We start from the raw sequence: 15,232 nt of genomic DNA on the forward strand, positions 1-15,232 counted from the left end.
TTCAGTTGGTACCAGCCTGAAGTTTCAAAGCTAACCAACAAAATGTTGGCAACTGCAATAAGGAAACACCAAAGCAGGTAGCATAGCCTTATCTACATTTGCAACTCCACATGGTTTTTGTTTCAGCAGTATTTCTTTGGAGACCTCAAAATCTTAACTACACTTTTTTATATTAATTGTCCATTTAGCTGGCCAAAAAAGATACGGATTTATTAACTTGAGTGTTGTCTAAATCTAAGCGTTTTTGCTAAAGAAGCAACTCAAGATACCATAACTACTTTAAAACAAATGGTTCACCTGAAATTAAGAAAGGTAACTAAAGGTGGGAAACAGTTCAAAATCAAGCACATTCATCTTAAGGATGGTGCAAAAAATACTTCTACTTTCTAAAACTATTATCTATTTGGTGTAATTTTCAGCACCCAATATAAAAACCTTTAAAAACCTCTTACCTTCTAAAAAACACTTACTGACAAGCTCAAAACTTAACCATATAGACAGAGTAAAGATGTCCTCTCTTAAGTGTTTGAGAGCAAAACAGCAATTAATAATCAGAAGCAATGAACAGGGATGTTGGCTAAGCAGCATCAGATTAAAGTAAGAGCCTGCATTAGGTAAAATTTCAGAGTTCATGTAAACAACACCATGCAACACCAGCGTACAAAAGGAATTTGTGAAAAACTGGTGAAAGAAGTTGTTAAATGAACTGCAAGTATTTCAGGGTATTTCAGGGTAAAATTCAGTACTGTGTGCTTTCATACTTTTATCCACAAAAATGACTGACCAATCACTGAACATGGAAATTAAAAACTGCTGATGAGAACATCTCACCTAATTGTTAATCTTTTCTTGAGCAGAATTCTTAAGGAGCAGACTATATAAAGCAGGCTATTCTGGTAAGTAAAGCAAGCTCTTCCCCTTTTAACTGAAACACAGTTCCCCTACAAATTGCTGAATATGAGCATACTGATATTATTATCTGGTGTGCAAGTAGTGCAGAAATAGGTAGGAGCTTGTCCTGTGAGCCAACTTTTAATATATATTTGAAAAGAAGCATGATTTTTACGTCAAAGCTGATATGGGGCTTTTTTAAAGTCAGGTATCTTAAAAAAAAGATTGTTAACAGTAAGACCATAGAGGATTTTTTCATTTGAAATTCTGGAATTCTCACATTTTAAAAAGTAATTTTCGAAGCAGAATGACAGCCTCTGTTTTCAAATAAGGCCTATTTTATTCCTTTAAGAAATACTGCTTACCTTCATACCTGTTCATACTGCAGGACTTTATATAATTAAATCTAAATAAGTCATTAAGGTTCACTTCATGAATCACTAGAGTAAGCAGCATGTAAATATTGTATTGTTCCTCTCATTAAAAACATATGAAAAAAAGAGTTGCTATCATCCATATTGATCTCTTAGGGAATCGTTTATTTAAAAAAAAAAAGCTTTCAACTACATAATTTAAGATGTTTCATTGGACACTGTATAAATATAGTACTAAGCATATACTGACACTTAGAGAACCCTTTAAACATAAAAAATAGCATGGAAATACTACAGATAAGTAACATGGATCTAAGCAAATTATGTACAGTAGAATATCACAGTGTAAAGCAGTGCACATTCCACTGCAATTTATCCTGAAGTCTGTAAATGAAAGTATTAATTGTTAATAGCCATCCTCAAGCAATTAAATTCTGCTTTTAGCTATACTGCTGTGTTTACACTTCAGTATGGCATGATTACAGTGAAGCTAGTAGGTTATTATTTTATTTAACCTAATTCAGACAATGGGCTGAGACTAGCTACAGTAGCAGAAAGCTGAGTCTGGTCTCCCTTGGCAAAGTTTATTCTGTGCTTATTTATTAGTTATCTTTAATTTATTTCATTGTGGATTCTTTTTCCCTGTGTGTTTGAGCAACTCATAGTCCAGCAGCCTGTAACTCAGCACTGCAGCTGTCTTCCTACAGCTCAACAGTCTGTATCAGAAAAGCAGCATCTTTTGTTAAATCACCCTTATCTGGGAACAGGGAGCATTTACCTGAGAGAGGTTCCATTGAGCTTGTTGATTTTGTTGCAATCCATACTTATTTTGTGGAGTAACCATTTGTCCCACCATTCCACCTTGAGGTCCAACGACATTCTGAGGAAGTCCCATCACACCAGTTTGTGCAGTACCAGTAAATCCATTGGGCATTCCCATTCCTACCATCACACCCGTGCTCTGTCCCATGACTGGCACCGATTGTCCCATCATGCTTCCCATCATTCCAGTTGCTGCAGGCACAGGAACTCCCATGGCTGGAAAACCTTGAAAGTGAGTTGATGGTTGTGTGGTAAATGGCATAGAGGACGAGCCCATGAACATACCTGTATCAGAGAAGGGAAGATTTCAGAGAAAGTGTTTTGTGATTTTCAACCCACGTGCCCCAAAGTTGGAAACGCATCAAAGTAATTTTCAGGGATAACTTTTTCCAGTTGTATGTCAGCGCTGTTAATTTACTTTCTCTAAAAGTAGGAAGTTGCTTAAAATCTCTCAAAGGAAAGGGACTCGCCACCACAAATTAACCGCCCAAAAGAGTTTGGCAAATCCCTGTGATCAGTGAGAATCTTTCAATTGCTGTACTACACGTCTTTGGTTTCACACAAATATAGCCAAAATCAAAACATGACAGCTCTGCACTCATCCTGGCAGAATTAGATGGCAGAAGCTGAATTCACAAATCTTTCAGTCAAATGCATACTTGGTAATTTCAACAGCTATAAATACATTACAATCACACTATTGTGTTCTGCAGCTTCAATATTCATGTTTCAGTAATTTTCCCATTACTTGTAAATGGTAAAAACAGAATTCCTCATTTGAAGAGAGGCAGCAGAGTACCCCACCTTGGTCGTACACTCGTAGGAGATTATTGCATTCCAGGTAAAGCTTAAAATAGGATTGCATTAGAAATAGTCACAACATGATTTACCTGGCGCATTCTGCTGCTGCATGGTTCCTGTGCCATACAGCGATAAGATGGAGTCTTTGGAGAGCTGTTTCTTTGCCGACTCTTCTGATTTTGTTGTTTGCTCAGTGAACAGATCGAGATCCCCGGATGCTGCAGACAAGGTGGCAGCTGCTGGTTTAGTGGAAGCGCTCTGGGAAATAAAGGTCAAGACAGACTACTGAAGGAAAGCAGCAGAAGTTGTTACATTAAATATTTACTGCACACCCTCATCCCTTAACAACATGAAAACCAGTCCATTTGTAGAGATTAAATTAAACGAGGCTTTGAAAAGCAAGACAGCAGTACATGCGGTATGGCAAGAACACCACCCAGACAGGTTATGAAACAAGACTAAAACCCAGACCAACACCAGGGATTACACATACAGGTTATTCACTCTTGGTGCTCCTACATTATTATTATTTTTTATCAGTGAGCAGCATAAATCACAAGCTTTAGCTAGATTATGAAAAATAATTAGGAAATCAATAAGGAGATTACAATTCACATCTCATTAATCCTCTCATAGAATAAATTAGAGAGGAGCTAACAAAAGATTCAGTGTTTTAGAATATACTCCAGCTAAGAGGATCGTATTTTTTGGAGAAAAGGCAGAAATAAAATTTCAGTTGATAAAGTAATACAAGTTCTAAAATACAATGTAATTAGCTTTTACTTCTTTAAGCACGTTTGAGTTATTGAGAAAGCTTAATTATCTGAAGCTTACTGTAGCCCAGGACTGAAAACCTAAACCACACTCAGGCTGTCAGGCTTTTTATTGCTCTTGCACCAAGTGTTTTATAAACAAATTTCCTCCAAGTGTCTGTCAGTTATGTTACTTTGCTGTTAACACACACACTTCCATACCAGAGTTTGCTTAGGTAACAAGGCAATACGCTGCACTCCCGTTACATTTCTTAAACCAACTCATTCTGTTAGCAGCGGGAACTTTCAATACATAACAACTGTATACACACCGCAAGAAAGCCAGGATCACAGCACGTATTTAAGTTATGGTCCAGCCAAACAACACCACCCAGTTAGCATACATCTGCCTGATGCCAGAACCTATGCGATTTTTCAACCCTTTTCTACAAAACACAAAAACCTACTTGCAGTACCACAACAAATGGACTGGATTTGCAGTCAGGTCCGTCTCCTTCTTCACCATCATCCCACAGCAATGCCTGTAGGACAAGATGCCACCCCAAAACAAGCAGGTGCTGTAAGACATCTGTATTCTCCCTTGGAGCCACAACCTCGATGCTTTCCTGGTTTTGCTGGCAGGCCCTGAAAACTCCCCTACACATACTGACACTGGATTTGTACCAACACTGCAATACGAGCATTGAGTACACAGCCTCAAAAAGCATATCTGACTGCTGCAGTGCTAAAAAGCTATAGGATAAGGCAGTGTTATAAATTAGGGGAAAGAAAAAAAAAAAAAGTGATACCAACTAAATTGGTCAGAAACCATAGGGAGAAAGAGTGTGGATTTGGATGATTGATGGCCAGAATCTCCAAGACAGGAGTAGGAAGGGCAGAGAGTAAGGAACGGGAACTCTCTGGCAACTGAAAACCCTGCATTTATACTATAGTCAGTTTGGGCAAAAGTCAAACTGAGACCCTATGGAAGCCATCCTACAAAGAGTAGGTTGATGGCACTACAAAGGGAAAAGAAGACAGAAAAAGAGCAGGAATAGTTTAACTCCCATGAAATCATCTCTCTGGCCAACATGTACTTAAATTACCAACTTCCTTCAGCATGTATTAATAAAGCTGGTGCCTCCTGCTAATAACTGACAACAAATCATGATTGCAAAGCCAAAATAAGAGTTTTGTAATGGGCAGTAGGAAGTCCTCTAAGTCTGAGAGCATTATTTGTCGGGCTGGTGTGACCTTCTTTGAAAATACTGGAGATGAATTTAAATGATGTATTCAGGTAATAGTCCACCCTAAATGGTTGCACCTGTTTCCCATGCATTCACACAGGAAGTCCCATTACCGAATTATTGTGTGTTCTCCCGTTACCAAATTATTAGATGTTCTCCTCTTACTGCATAAGGTAGCCTCTGTACAACAGCTGTGCTCAGCATACTGGAGAAAGACATTTAAATAGCAGAGGAGAGTTAACAGAGGCATCTTCTCTGCCACTCATACAGCAGTAAGGAAAAGGTTTGCTTTTTTCTAGGAGGGAGAACAGTAGTATCTGTGTTTTTTTCTGGTTTTTGTTTGTTTTCATGTGCATTTTAGTTTGGTTTTAAATAAACAATAGCATCAGAGATAAACTGTTCTCATCTGGGGTGACCTCAGATTAAAATCGTCTCCAGATACATGAAATATTGCTACCTGTAGGTGCTTTAGTGAAATAAAGCAAATCATACATGTGTGCACAAAAGAGAAGAGACAGCTAAAGACCATGGGGACTGATCACCTGCTACGTTTGAAATGAATGTTCAATGAACGTCTGTTCCTTCAGTTTGTTTGGGGAAGATTGTAAGAGGAGCCAAAGGCACTGAACAACCACTGCCCTAAGTGTTCAACAGCTAAATAGATGGAAGATAATGCAAAATACATGGCAAGAAAACAGCAGGTGGCATTCAAGTTAAAAAAACATTGAGATCATTTTCACATACCTAACATTCTCATGCTCTCCAAGGCCTCTAGAAAAGCATGTCTTGAATACATATAGTATCAGGCCTTCAAGACAGGCTACGTGCAGTACTCTCAGTCGCTGTATCAAAACTAAACACTTGTCAGGTGGTTAAGAAATAACACTGCTGAGCTGTTTGATACAGCAGAATTTATCTGAACTACTAGCCGTTATCTCAAATGTGCGTCACGTTCAAATGTAAGTTGGTTTAGTTATTGACAGCTTATTTATTACCTGTAAAGGTAATACCTAAGCTAGGGAAATTTTCACCATAAAGAGTCAGCAAAATGTGTCAGGACCACAAATCTGGTAGCTGAATCCATCACTTTACCATCTGGCTACACAAATTGCACATGGCTATTTTCACAGAATCACAGAATTTTGCACATCTACATTATTTCTCCATTAGACTGTAAGCTTCTTAGCACTGTTACCTCCACTCTGAACTGTACAGCGTGCATACTAATAAGACAGCTTTCAAAAGCACGCCAAGATACAGACTTATATAAGGAGTTTCTTCGTTCCTTCTCTTCCCCCAGGCGCAGAGTGATGCAGATCCTGTTACTGTAATAACATCCATCATATCTAAATTCCAGCTCTTCTTCAACAATTCATTAGTCCGGTATGGCTTCTGCACTGAATTATGTACATTTTTACTCATCATGGCCCAGAATGTAAAGTTATTGAAGAGAAAGTAAAAAAGTAGTAGTAGTATACTGCGAAGTATAGGCTGGAGACACTTCATAATGCCTACAAATTTTCAGCATGCAGAGAGGTCCAAGAACAAGCACCTTCTACTCTTCATTCCCTGTCAAGCCTCTTCAGCTGGGCCATGTCTTCAGGAAACAGAGGGGAACATGGGTCACGATTCTGGTTTGTCTATCACAGCTGAGGAAGAAAGTGCAATTCAACTAAAACCACAAAGATTGCAACATTACAAGCATCCATTTTTCTGCCAGTTCCCCAGGAAGAAGAGATGTCACCCTACTGCAGACTTCATGGTCTTCTCTGAAGCACTGCATTCTTTAAACATAAAACTAAAGAAGCACAAGAGTAGTTAAAACAGGAGAAAGGTAAACTAAGGAATGTCTGTTTATAGCTTGAAGCAGTCTTTTTCATCAAGAATATAATAAAAGAGAGCACGTTCTTGCCACTCAACACAAGAACAATTGAGATTTGTATCAGAAGTTTCAAGAGTTTAAAACTGAAAAAGGTCAACACCGAAGAACAGAAATACAACACTTGGGAGAACATGAGCCAGCAGCGTGCCCAGGTGGCCAAGAAAGCCAACGGCATCCTGGCTTGTATCAGGAATAGTGTGGCCAGCAGGACCAGGAAGGTGATCTTCCCCCTGTACTCGGCTCTGATGAGGCCACACCTCAAGTACTGTGTTCAGCTTTGGGCCCCTCACTACAAGAAGGACATTGAAGCCCTGGAGCGTGTCCAGAGAAGGGCTGTGAAGCTGGTGAGGGCCTGGAGCACAAGTCCTGTGAGGAGCAGCTGAGGGAGCTGGGGTTGTTCAGCCTGGAGAAAAGGAGGCTCAGGGGAGACCTTATTGCTCTCTACGACTACTTGAAAGGAAGGTGTGGGGAGCTGGGGGTCGGCCTCTTCTCACAGATAACTAGTGATAGGACTAGAGGGAATGGCCTCAAGTTGTGTCAGGGACGGTTCAGGTTGGAAATGAGGAGACATTTCTCCTCAGAAAGAGCAGTCAGGCATTGGGGCGGGTTGCCCAGGGAGGTGGTGGAGTCACCATCCCTGGGGGTGTTCAAGGAAAGGTCGGATGTGGTGCTTAGGGACATTGATAGTAGGGTGATGGTTGGGCCAGATGATCTTGGAGGTCTTTTCCAACCTTAATGCTGCTATGATTCCATGACCTCAAAATGATTCAAATCTTGTGCATCAATGCTTCCAGCAATATTTGAATTGCCACAACGTGAACACACATATAAAAAAAGGAACTTAGGACCAGCGCTAACCAATGTTAATTTATACTAAACTGTGCAGAAATCCTCTTAAGCTTCTTCACGAGATAAACAAACAGCTATTGGCATCAGAACAAATAATTCAATAATTTCAAGATCATTTGACCACTTCTATGTTCCATAATCTGATCACTGACACCGCATCTAAACAATTTGCTGAAGAAGGGCCAGGAGCAGCACGGTGCTGAAGAATTCCCAGTGACCAACTTCCCAAACACAGACTAGAGATCCGAGTAGCTTCAATTTGCAGATACAGACATAATTTCACAGGATTTCAGCTCTGCCTACCATGTGCAAACATACAGCGACTGCCTGAGTAAGAAGCTTCAGTGTGAACCCCAAGTCCAGCCTGCCACTGAACACTGCCAGTCATCACCAGACACCACAGGTTGTATCAACGATGATTTTCTACAGTTAGAGAAACACTCCACATCCCCCACGTTCAGATGAAGGAATAAATTTATCTTTCAGATTACCTCAAAGTCTAGAGGGATAAAATAAACATGAGCAGAAGCCACAAGCAATCCAGCAGATCATAATATAACAGAACTAAATAGCTCTCCAGTAAGGCCTCACACAAAAAACATTCACCATAAAGCAAGTTTCTGAGCAACTCATTTGCTGTCCAGAAAAAAACAAGGACTACGACACATCATCATTACCACAACTTTTGTTAAAAAGTTAAAGCTTGTGAGATGATGGATAGCAGCCACAGTAAGTGCATACATCTGGCCTCAGGGAAAAACGAGTATTTGAGAACGCATAGTTATCTAAACCACATTACTACTTTAAAGTTTGCCTTCAAACACTCATGAAGAACATATAGCATCTCTACAAAAACATATTTTGGTAGCCCTTGAACCAATTCTCAGTTCCCAATATGATCTGAAACAGGCACAGAAAAATCCAAAGTGTAATTTCAGTGGATTTTAGTATTTTGCTCAATTAAAGATGCACATGAAGTGTTTCAGTGAATTAATACTTTTTAACTTACTACCTACATTTCTCCACGTCTCCCCCATACAACAAGTTTCCGCAAAGACTGAAGATCACATTTTTGCTGGAGGATATTCCCATACAAAATCTGAAATTACAATCTGGCTAAAACAATTTAGGAAATTGCTTAATTACAACGAAGAGTGATAGACCGTTGTTCAATTCCCATCCAATGTTTGGCAACAAAAAACCTTGTACTAATAATTATAATTCAGCTATGCTCACTTCACATTACAAAGTGTCACTAACCATACAAAATGTCATTTTTTCTTTTTCTGTCCACGAACACTGCATAATTAGTAAATTTTATAGCACATGCTTTTTATCTAGCTTTACAGTTGAAGCTGGTTAAGCTAACTGAAACCCTCTTGAATTTGCTAGTCAGCAAATTTCTAGAAAAAAAGTTACCCATTCCCATATTGTGCATTTTACAAAATCAACTGTTTTTTTTTTTTTTTTTTTTTTTTTAATATCCAGCTACACAGAGAAGTAGGAAGAAATATTTTTAGTTTTTATGAAAACTATAATAAAGACGCATCTGAAAGGAGAGTAAAAGTCAATAAAACACTGTATACTGAAGTAATGGTTGAGAACAAAAAATAAATAAATGCTTTTGTTTTCATTTAAAATCATGTCTTGGCCATGTCGACTGTCACAACAAATCCTAAGTTCTTCAGACATCACACAGTTGTGTTCTCATAATAAAACATTCAAACAGTACACTTCTGGGCTCTGCAGTGCCATAAAAATACTCATCGAATACTAAGTCCTAACTTAAAGGTTAGATTGGGAAAGAAAAGCAATCCTGTGAATAACGAATGAGCGTATGTTGCTCCTGCAAATCAGTCTGAGGAACAGAAGTTATATTTCCTTCTCTTTTGATGCCCACAAACCCTGCTGCAGTATCTCAGAAACACCTATGCAGAACACCACAGCAAATCTGGGTGAGAATGTAAGCCACATTATTTTGCATTTGATCCCTTCTTCTACCTTCAGTTTTTGAAGTCAGTTCATTCTATTATTAGATATTCAAACAAGTGCTACTCATCCCAACTTCAGAATTGGCCACAGGTTTCTACTCTAGATTTTCCAATTCCAAATGTAGGAACTGCACAGTAGGGTTACTCAGCTACTGGACTCCATGTCCACCTTCCCATTTGCAGTCTCATACAAAATAATTACAGAACATAATCACACCACCTCTTTGCTTCAGTACATTAAACAGAGAGTATCCTTAAAATCTCATAACAAAGCATAGTTTCCAGCCTCCAGTATTTTCCTGACACATCCCTGAATCCCATCCAACTTTTATCCATGTTGCAAAATACTCATACTGCTGCCAAATGAGAGGCACCCTCAAGTCCTTTCCAGAATCAGTGCCCAAATTAGATACCACCGTCCAAACGTCCAAGACCTGCAAGGCACTTTTAGACCTAAAGGAAAATGGAATATTCACTTTACCAAGCAAGCCATTTAATCAGCACCAGAAACATATCCTCTGCTACCTACCATTTCCCTGCCTCTAATCTAGGGAAATTATCTGTTTATATCACATTTTCTTTGAGACTGCTGATTAAAAATGGAAGACAACCAAGAATTAAATCTTGCAAGATGCCATAAGGGCCATTTATTTGATAAAAGTTCTATTTGCCGCTCCTGATTATGGCTCTCAGAAAAAAGCAAATTATCACTAAAAATCTGGACTGGTTTGTTAACTGCAAGTAAATATAGCCACGCTTCCCAGGATACAAACAAGTTGATACTTCACAGATATTGAGAATATTTTCCTTTTTACTACTTTGTAATCTATTTAATAAGTGCTATACTTGGTCTACAAACTAGCACAATCACAGATAAACTATAAATATCAGAACAATCTTTATCACAGAAATGCACTTTCTTACCTTTAACTGCTAATACATTTTATTCAATATGCTGTAGCAGCCACCCCATTATTTAACGCTTCAGAAATCATCACCATCCAGATAATCACCCTTCACTTAACTTTTTCTCACTCTTAAGCCTTCTTTTTGGCTTCCTGAACTCTGCAGCTACATCACTTGTTTAACCAGAGGATCTCGCAACTTGCTCACGGAATGGAATCAAGAGAAAGCTGCAATTCTGAAAGCTCCCTGAAAAGACTGATTGGGCAATGTTAATTGTACCCCAGAAATCTTTTCTCCTGTGCAGACAATAACTACATATAGGGGAAATCATTTTCAGCATCAGAAAGGCAGGAAAAGGGGAAAAACACAAGTCAGCCCTTCCTATTACACGTGCTACTATTGCCGGTCTGTTTATTATGGGGTTGAGTGGAAACTGCATGATTCTAGATTTCAATTTACCCAATCTACACCAAAATTGGATACATTAAACAGCTCAGTGAAGCTGGAAATGGGCTCCTGCTTTTCCCATCTAGCTCTACAGGTAGGTTTATCTAGATCAATTTTGACATAAGGCGGTAGAATAGCAGACAGCATGCACTTAGATACTGTCCTTTCTGGTACTTTGAACACAGACATCCACAAGAGCCAAGAAAATCCATACCAACAATTTCCTTTGCAGTCTGAGCTAACACATCCAAACCACTCATCTCTCACCATTTACAGCTGGCTGAAGGCATGCTGGGAAGCCTGCCTTATCTGTAGTTTTTATGCTGAAAAAGAAGCGTGATTTCAGGCTCTAAAACCCTACCCAGCATTTTTCAGAAAGCCAGCCCTCAGCAACAACTAGATGAGGGGAGAGTAAAATATAAAGAATAACAATTACAATCAAATCTTGTGACAACAGCAATTGCTCCTCAAGGCTTTGAGGTGACCACAGTGATAAATGGATCATTTGGGAACAAAATGACGATAGGCCAGTCCAATCACAATTACTTTCCATCACCATTCCTTCCAGTTTATATATGATCGGAACTACTGGGGAAGGAAAAGTAAGTACGGATCATAGGTCCCAAAGCATAAATTCAAGAATACATACAGACGACCTTCCTGCTTCAGCTGAGTCAGGCAGAAAGCCTTCTGCAAGCAGAAGCCTCCAAATAACCTTAAAGGTCTCCACAGATGGGGCAAAACCTCCCTGTCAGAAGCCACTTTGGGTAAGGAAGTCATCCCGTGTGCATTCTCATCTGTACCTGCCACGTTCAGCACCAGCACTTTGTTCTCTGAGGCTGAAAGCTACTTTGATGGAGATGCAGCATTAAGTGCTTTCTTTGTGCATCCCAAAGCTGCCTTTCCCAGCTACAGCATACAAGGCAATGGGGTCTCTTTCGAACTATCATGGTGCTATGACAGGGAGGAGACCAGGTGTAAGGGTTTCATGCCACCCCTTCCTTGAGGAAGGAGGGACACATAAGTTCCAAGATGAGAAAAAGACAGATCAGTCCAGGAAGCAGTATTAGTTTTTCTTGGTATCCATTCTTGATTTTGGGTATGATGCTTGAGACCCCAATTTGTCAGCAGCTTTAAGATAGAAGCATCTGCTGTAGCGTTTCCTAAATATCCCTCTTAATTCTATATCCAAGTGCAGGGAAGCCCGAAGAAGTGAGAAAAATGTAGTCATTATGGCTAGAGTCTCCAGCTGCAAACAGACACATTCCTTCTCTCTGAATCTCCATGAGAACAACTCCTGGAAAGAAACTATGTGCACCAACACACAAATTGAGGCACACATATGGCCAAATAAATTTTACCTGAGCAGGAGATACAGCAGCTGCTGGTAAAGGATTAGAGATCATCGGACCGAAGATATCCAGGTCATCGTTCAATGCTGTGGCGGTAGCAGTGCCTCCATTTGTAACAGATGCTTCAGCTGGACCATCTTAAAAAGACAATGGAATTGCATTTAAAGTGAAAATTGTTAATATTTTAATGGGTAATAAATAATTAAAAAATAATTAAAGCTGCCCATCCTCCCCACTGCCATCAAATATGTACTCAATTCCTAAGATAAGACTGTTCTCATTATTCAGAGTAAGTTTCTGTAAAGCAAATTTTAATTTATGTAGAATTCTAATTAAAGGATTTTTTTTTGAAGTCATACAATTACACACAGGTAGCTAACTTCAAATATATCTACCAGAAACTTCTGAAACACTTACAGACTCTCAGTAATATATTCCAAATTTAAAACACAGACTACAGATCACCAGTTTTAAACTTAAAAAACACCAAGAACCTTCAAAAACAGTTAATATTTATTTAAGAAAAAACAGTCACTTGCTCCTTTTTACTACAATGTATGGCGTTTTTTTCCAATATCCTACAACCATGAAAATTATCAAGCACAGTGAAAAGATCTATTTCCAGAGCAGAGGTCTATCATTGGAATATCAGCATTAGCAATCTCGTGATTAACACACAAAGCATATGCCTTGCTACCACAGAGAAATACGTAAGGCAGAAGGGAGATGTGAGGTTTTGGTATATTAAAATTTCTACAACTCTAATAAAAGCACAGAAGCGGTCTGATTAGTGAAGAGCATGGTTGAAATGAAATGTTTAATTAAAAGCAAATCATAAGAGGCTTCCAACACTTATTTAAAATAATACAAGTCCATCTCTTAAATAACTGCAGCATTCTTTCCCATCTGGAAAACAATCATAAATGAATTGGCATTTTGTTTTATTAAAGACAGAATAGAATAAAAGAGTAAGTTTATTAGTTAGAAATAAGATCTCCTTTTGCTCCTCTATTTTTTTTTTTAGAAACACGAATAAGTGGCTGAATATAGTAAAATCTGTCACCTTGCATGAAGAATATTCTCATTTTTCATTATTTTGTTCAGTCACATGCAAACTTGCTGCAGTGCCAGCAGCTGGAGACTACTGCTCCCAGTAGCCCAGGATGCTGACAAGTTAGAAGAAGCCTGAAGGCATCACCAGACACTTCATCAGTTTCCTCACTCAAGTGGTTTCTAGGCTATCACAGAAGAGCTGACAAGATTTTTAGCTGTTAACTCATATTAGAAGTCAATGCATTGGAAACAGTCCATCCGAAATATCCCCACAAGATGTCTTCATGTTTCAGTGATGCCTGCCTTCAAACTCCGATGGCCCACCGTCCATCCATGACACCCCCACCCCTTTGGCCACGCTGCTCGTAAATATTTATTTTAAAAGCACAGCCTGGTACTGCTGTGTGTTTGAAAAGCTGACACTGAAGTCACAAGTGTCAAAATCTGTCAATGCGGAATGTCTGAAGTTACCACCACCCATCCATATCCATCTTTTGCCTTACTTTAGAGATGCTAACCTTTGTGTCTTTGTAAGTACAGAAAATGTGGCATAGCTATAGCTGCTACAGAAACTGTAACAGAACAGCTTTGGTATATGTAAAAGCAGATTTTAAAGCACTTACTGCACCTTTTTAACGCAGGGAATTAGGAAACAACCAAGTGGAAGGGTGCTGGGTTGCAATTCTTTGAAAGCTGTATGCTTGCTTTTGTGACTCTTTCAGACACACAACGTGATTTTATGCCTCGATTCAGTATCAAGCAGGAACATTAATAGTTCCTAATTCCTGTTTGCTAATTCTCAGATCCACTTCCTATCAATAGGGAATTCAGACCAAATTGTGCACGCCAGCAAAGGCACGCAGACCCCGTAACAAGACCAAAATACCTACAAGGCAGGGATACAGGAAGGATGCAAGTGAGCAGCATTCTCCAGAAACTGAACCTCAGCATGTGTGTTTATTGCCCTAAGTTCCCCAAAGTCTGTGAGGATAATTATAATGTCTGCAAGGACTAAGAAAGACCCAAGAACTCCACAGAGGCAAAACGGCCATGGGAATGGCTTGGCCATATTAGATCTTCTCTACTAAATAAGTTAGTGACTTGAACAATGACGACAGGACTGCAGTAGCCACATCACATTTAATTCCTGTGTCATGATTTGACTTTGCTGGGAGGATTACCACTTCAACAATTCTGAAAACCAAAGTTACACAAAGTCATCTATGATCATGGCAAACCTGCTTACATCTTAGCTAAGATCTCCTTTCCTTATTTCTGTTCTGATGACTGGAAGCCAGCAGACACCGTACACATAATCTGGTCCACCATTCATCCACACCCATGCTTTAAGATATGTGCAGATAAACGTATTTGCACACAAGGAACAAGCTTCTGGCAGTGCAAAGTGTTCTATTCATTTAAGGTCATTCTGCAGACAGGCAGTTCCAAAAACATCTCCCCAAAAGTTGACTGTTTCAGATAAATTTAGGAATGAACAGTGCATAATTTTCACGCAAAAGGATTTGTCTAGAATTAATAATTTAATGTGCTCATTTTCTCAGTGAGACACGTGTATTAAAGAGAAAATCTTACATTCCAAAGTGGTGCAGTTTCCCTGAATGTAAAAATGTTTAACATAAGACTTTAAATTTAAACACAGTCATTTAGCAAAACAAACATTTCATATGTTTGAGCATTCATTGGGAGAACACATTTGCAAGAGCACATTTTTCTTCCAAGTATTTAATAACCTGCTTATAAGTTAGTACTACGAAAACTTAGGTTTTCATCAGATCAATCTAAAGCTGTTTTAACAGCTACACATATTCACAAAGACTTTTATTTGATAATGTACATACTTTTGA

At 39.0% G+C, this 15,232-nt stretch overlaps 1 protein-coding gene across 4 annotated transcripts in view; it reads right to left on the reverse strand.

Annotated features, from left to right (window-relative positions):
• SMAP1 (small ArfGAP 1) overlaps nucleotides 1–15,232 on the reverse strand; it is an 85,402-nt gene that overhangs the window by 1,309 nt on the left and 68,861 nt on the right. For 2 of the 4 annotated variants that reach the window (XM_038176565.2, XM_038176566.2), the window contains 4 exons: nucleotides 12,324–12,451; nucleotides 4,108–4,182; nucleotides 2,978–3,146; nucleotides 2,044–2,372 (listed from right to left, as the gene is read on the reverse strand). In XM_038176565.2, coding sequence (XP_038032493.2) covers nucleotides 2,044–2,372; nucleotides 2,978–3,146; nucleotides 4,108–4,182; nucleotides 12,324–12,451 — 701 coding nt within the window. The remainder of the gene's footprint in view (nucleotides 1–2,043; nucleotides 2,373–2,977; nucleotides 3,147–4,107; nucleotides 4,183–12,323; nucleotides 12,452–15,232) is intronic. The other 2 variants (XM_027455024.3, XM_038176567.2) reach the window with 1 other exon arrangement.

The sequence above is a fragment of the Anas platyrhynchos genome, chromosome 3, assembly GCF_047663525.1.
Source record: "Anas platyrhynchos isolate ZD024472 breed Pekin duck chromosome 3, IASCAAS_PekinDuck_T2T, whole genome shotgun sequence".
NCBI classification, from domain to species: domain Eukaryota; kingdom Metazoa; phylum Chordata; class Aves; order Anseriformes; family Anatidae; genus Anas; species Anas platyrhynchos.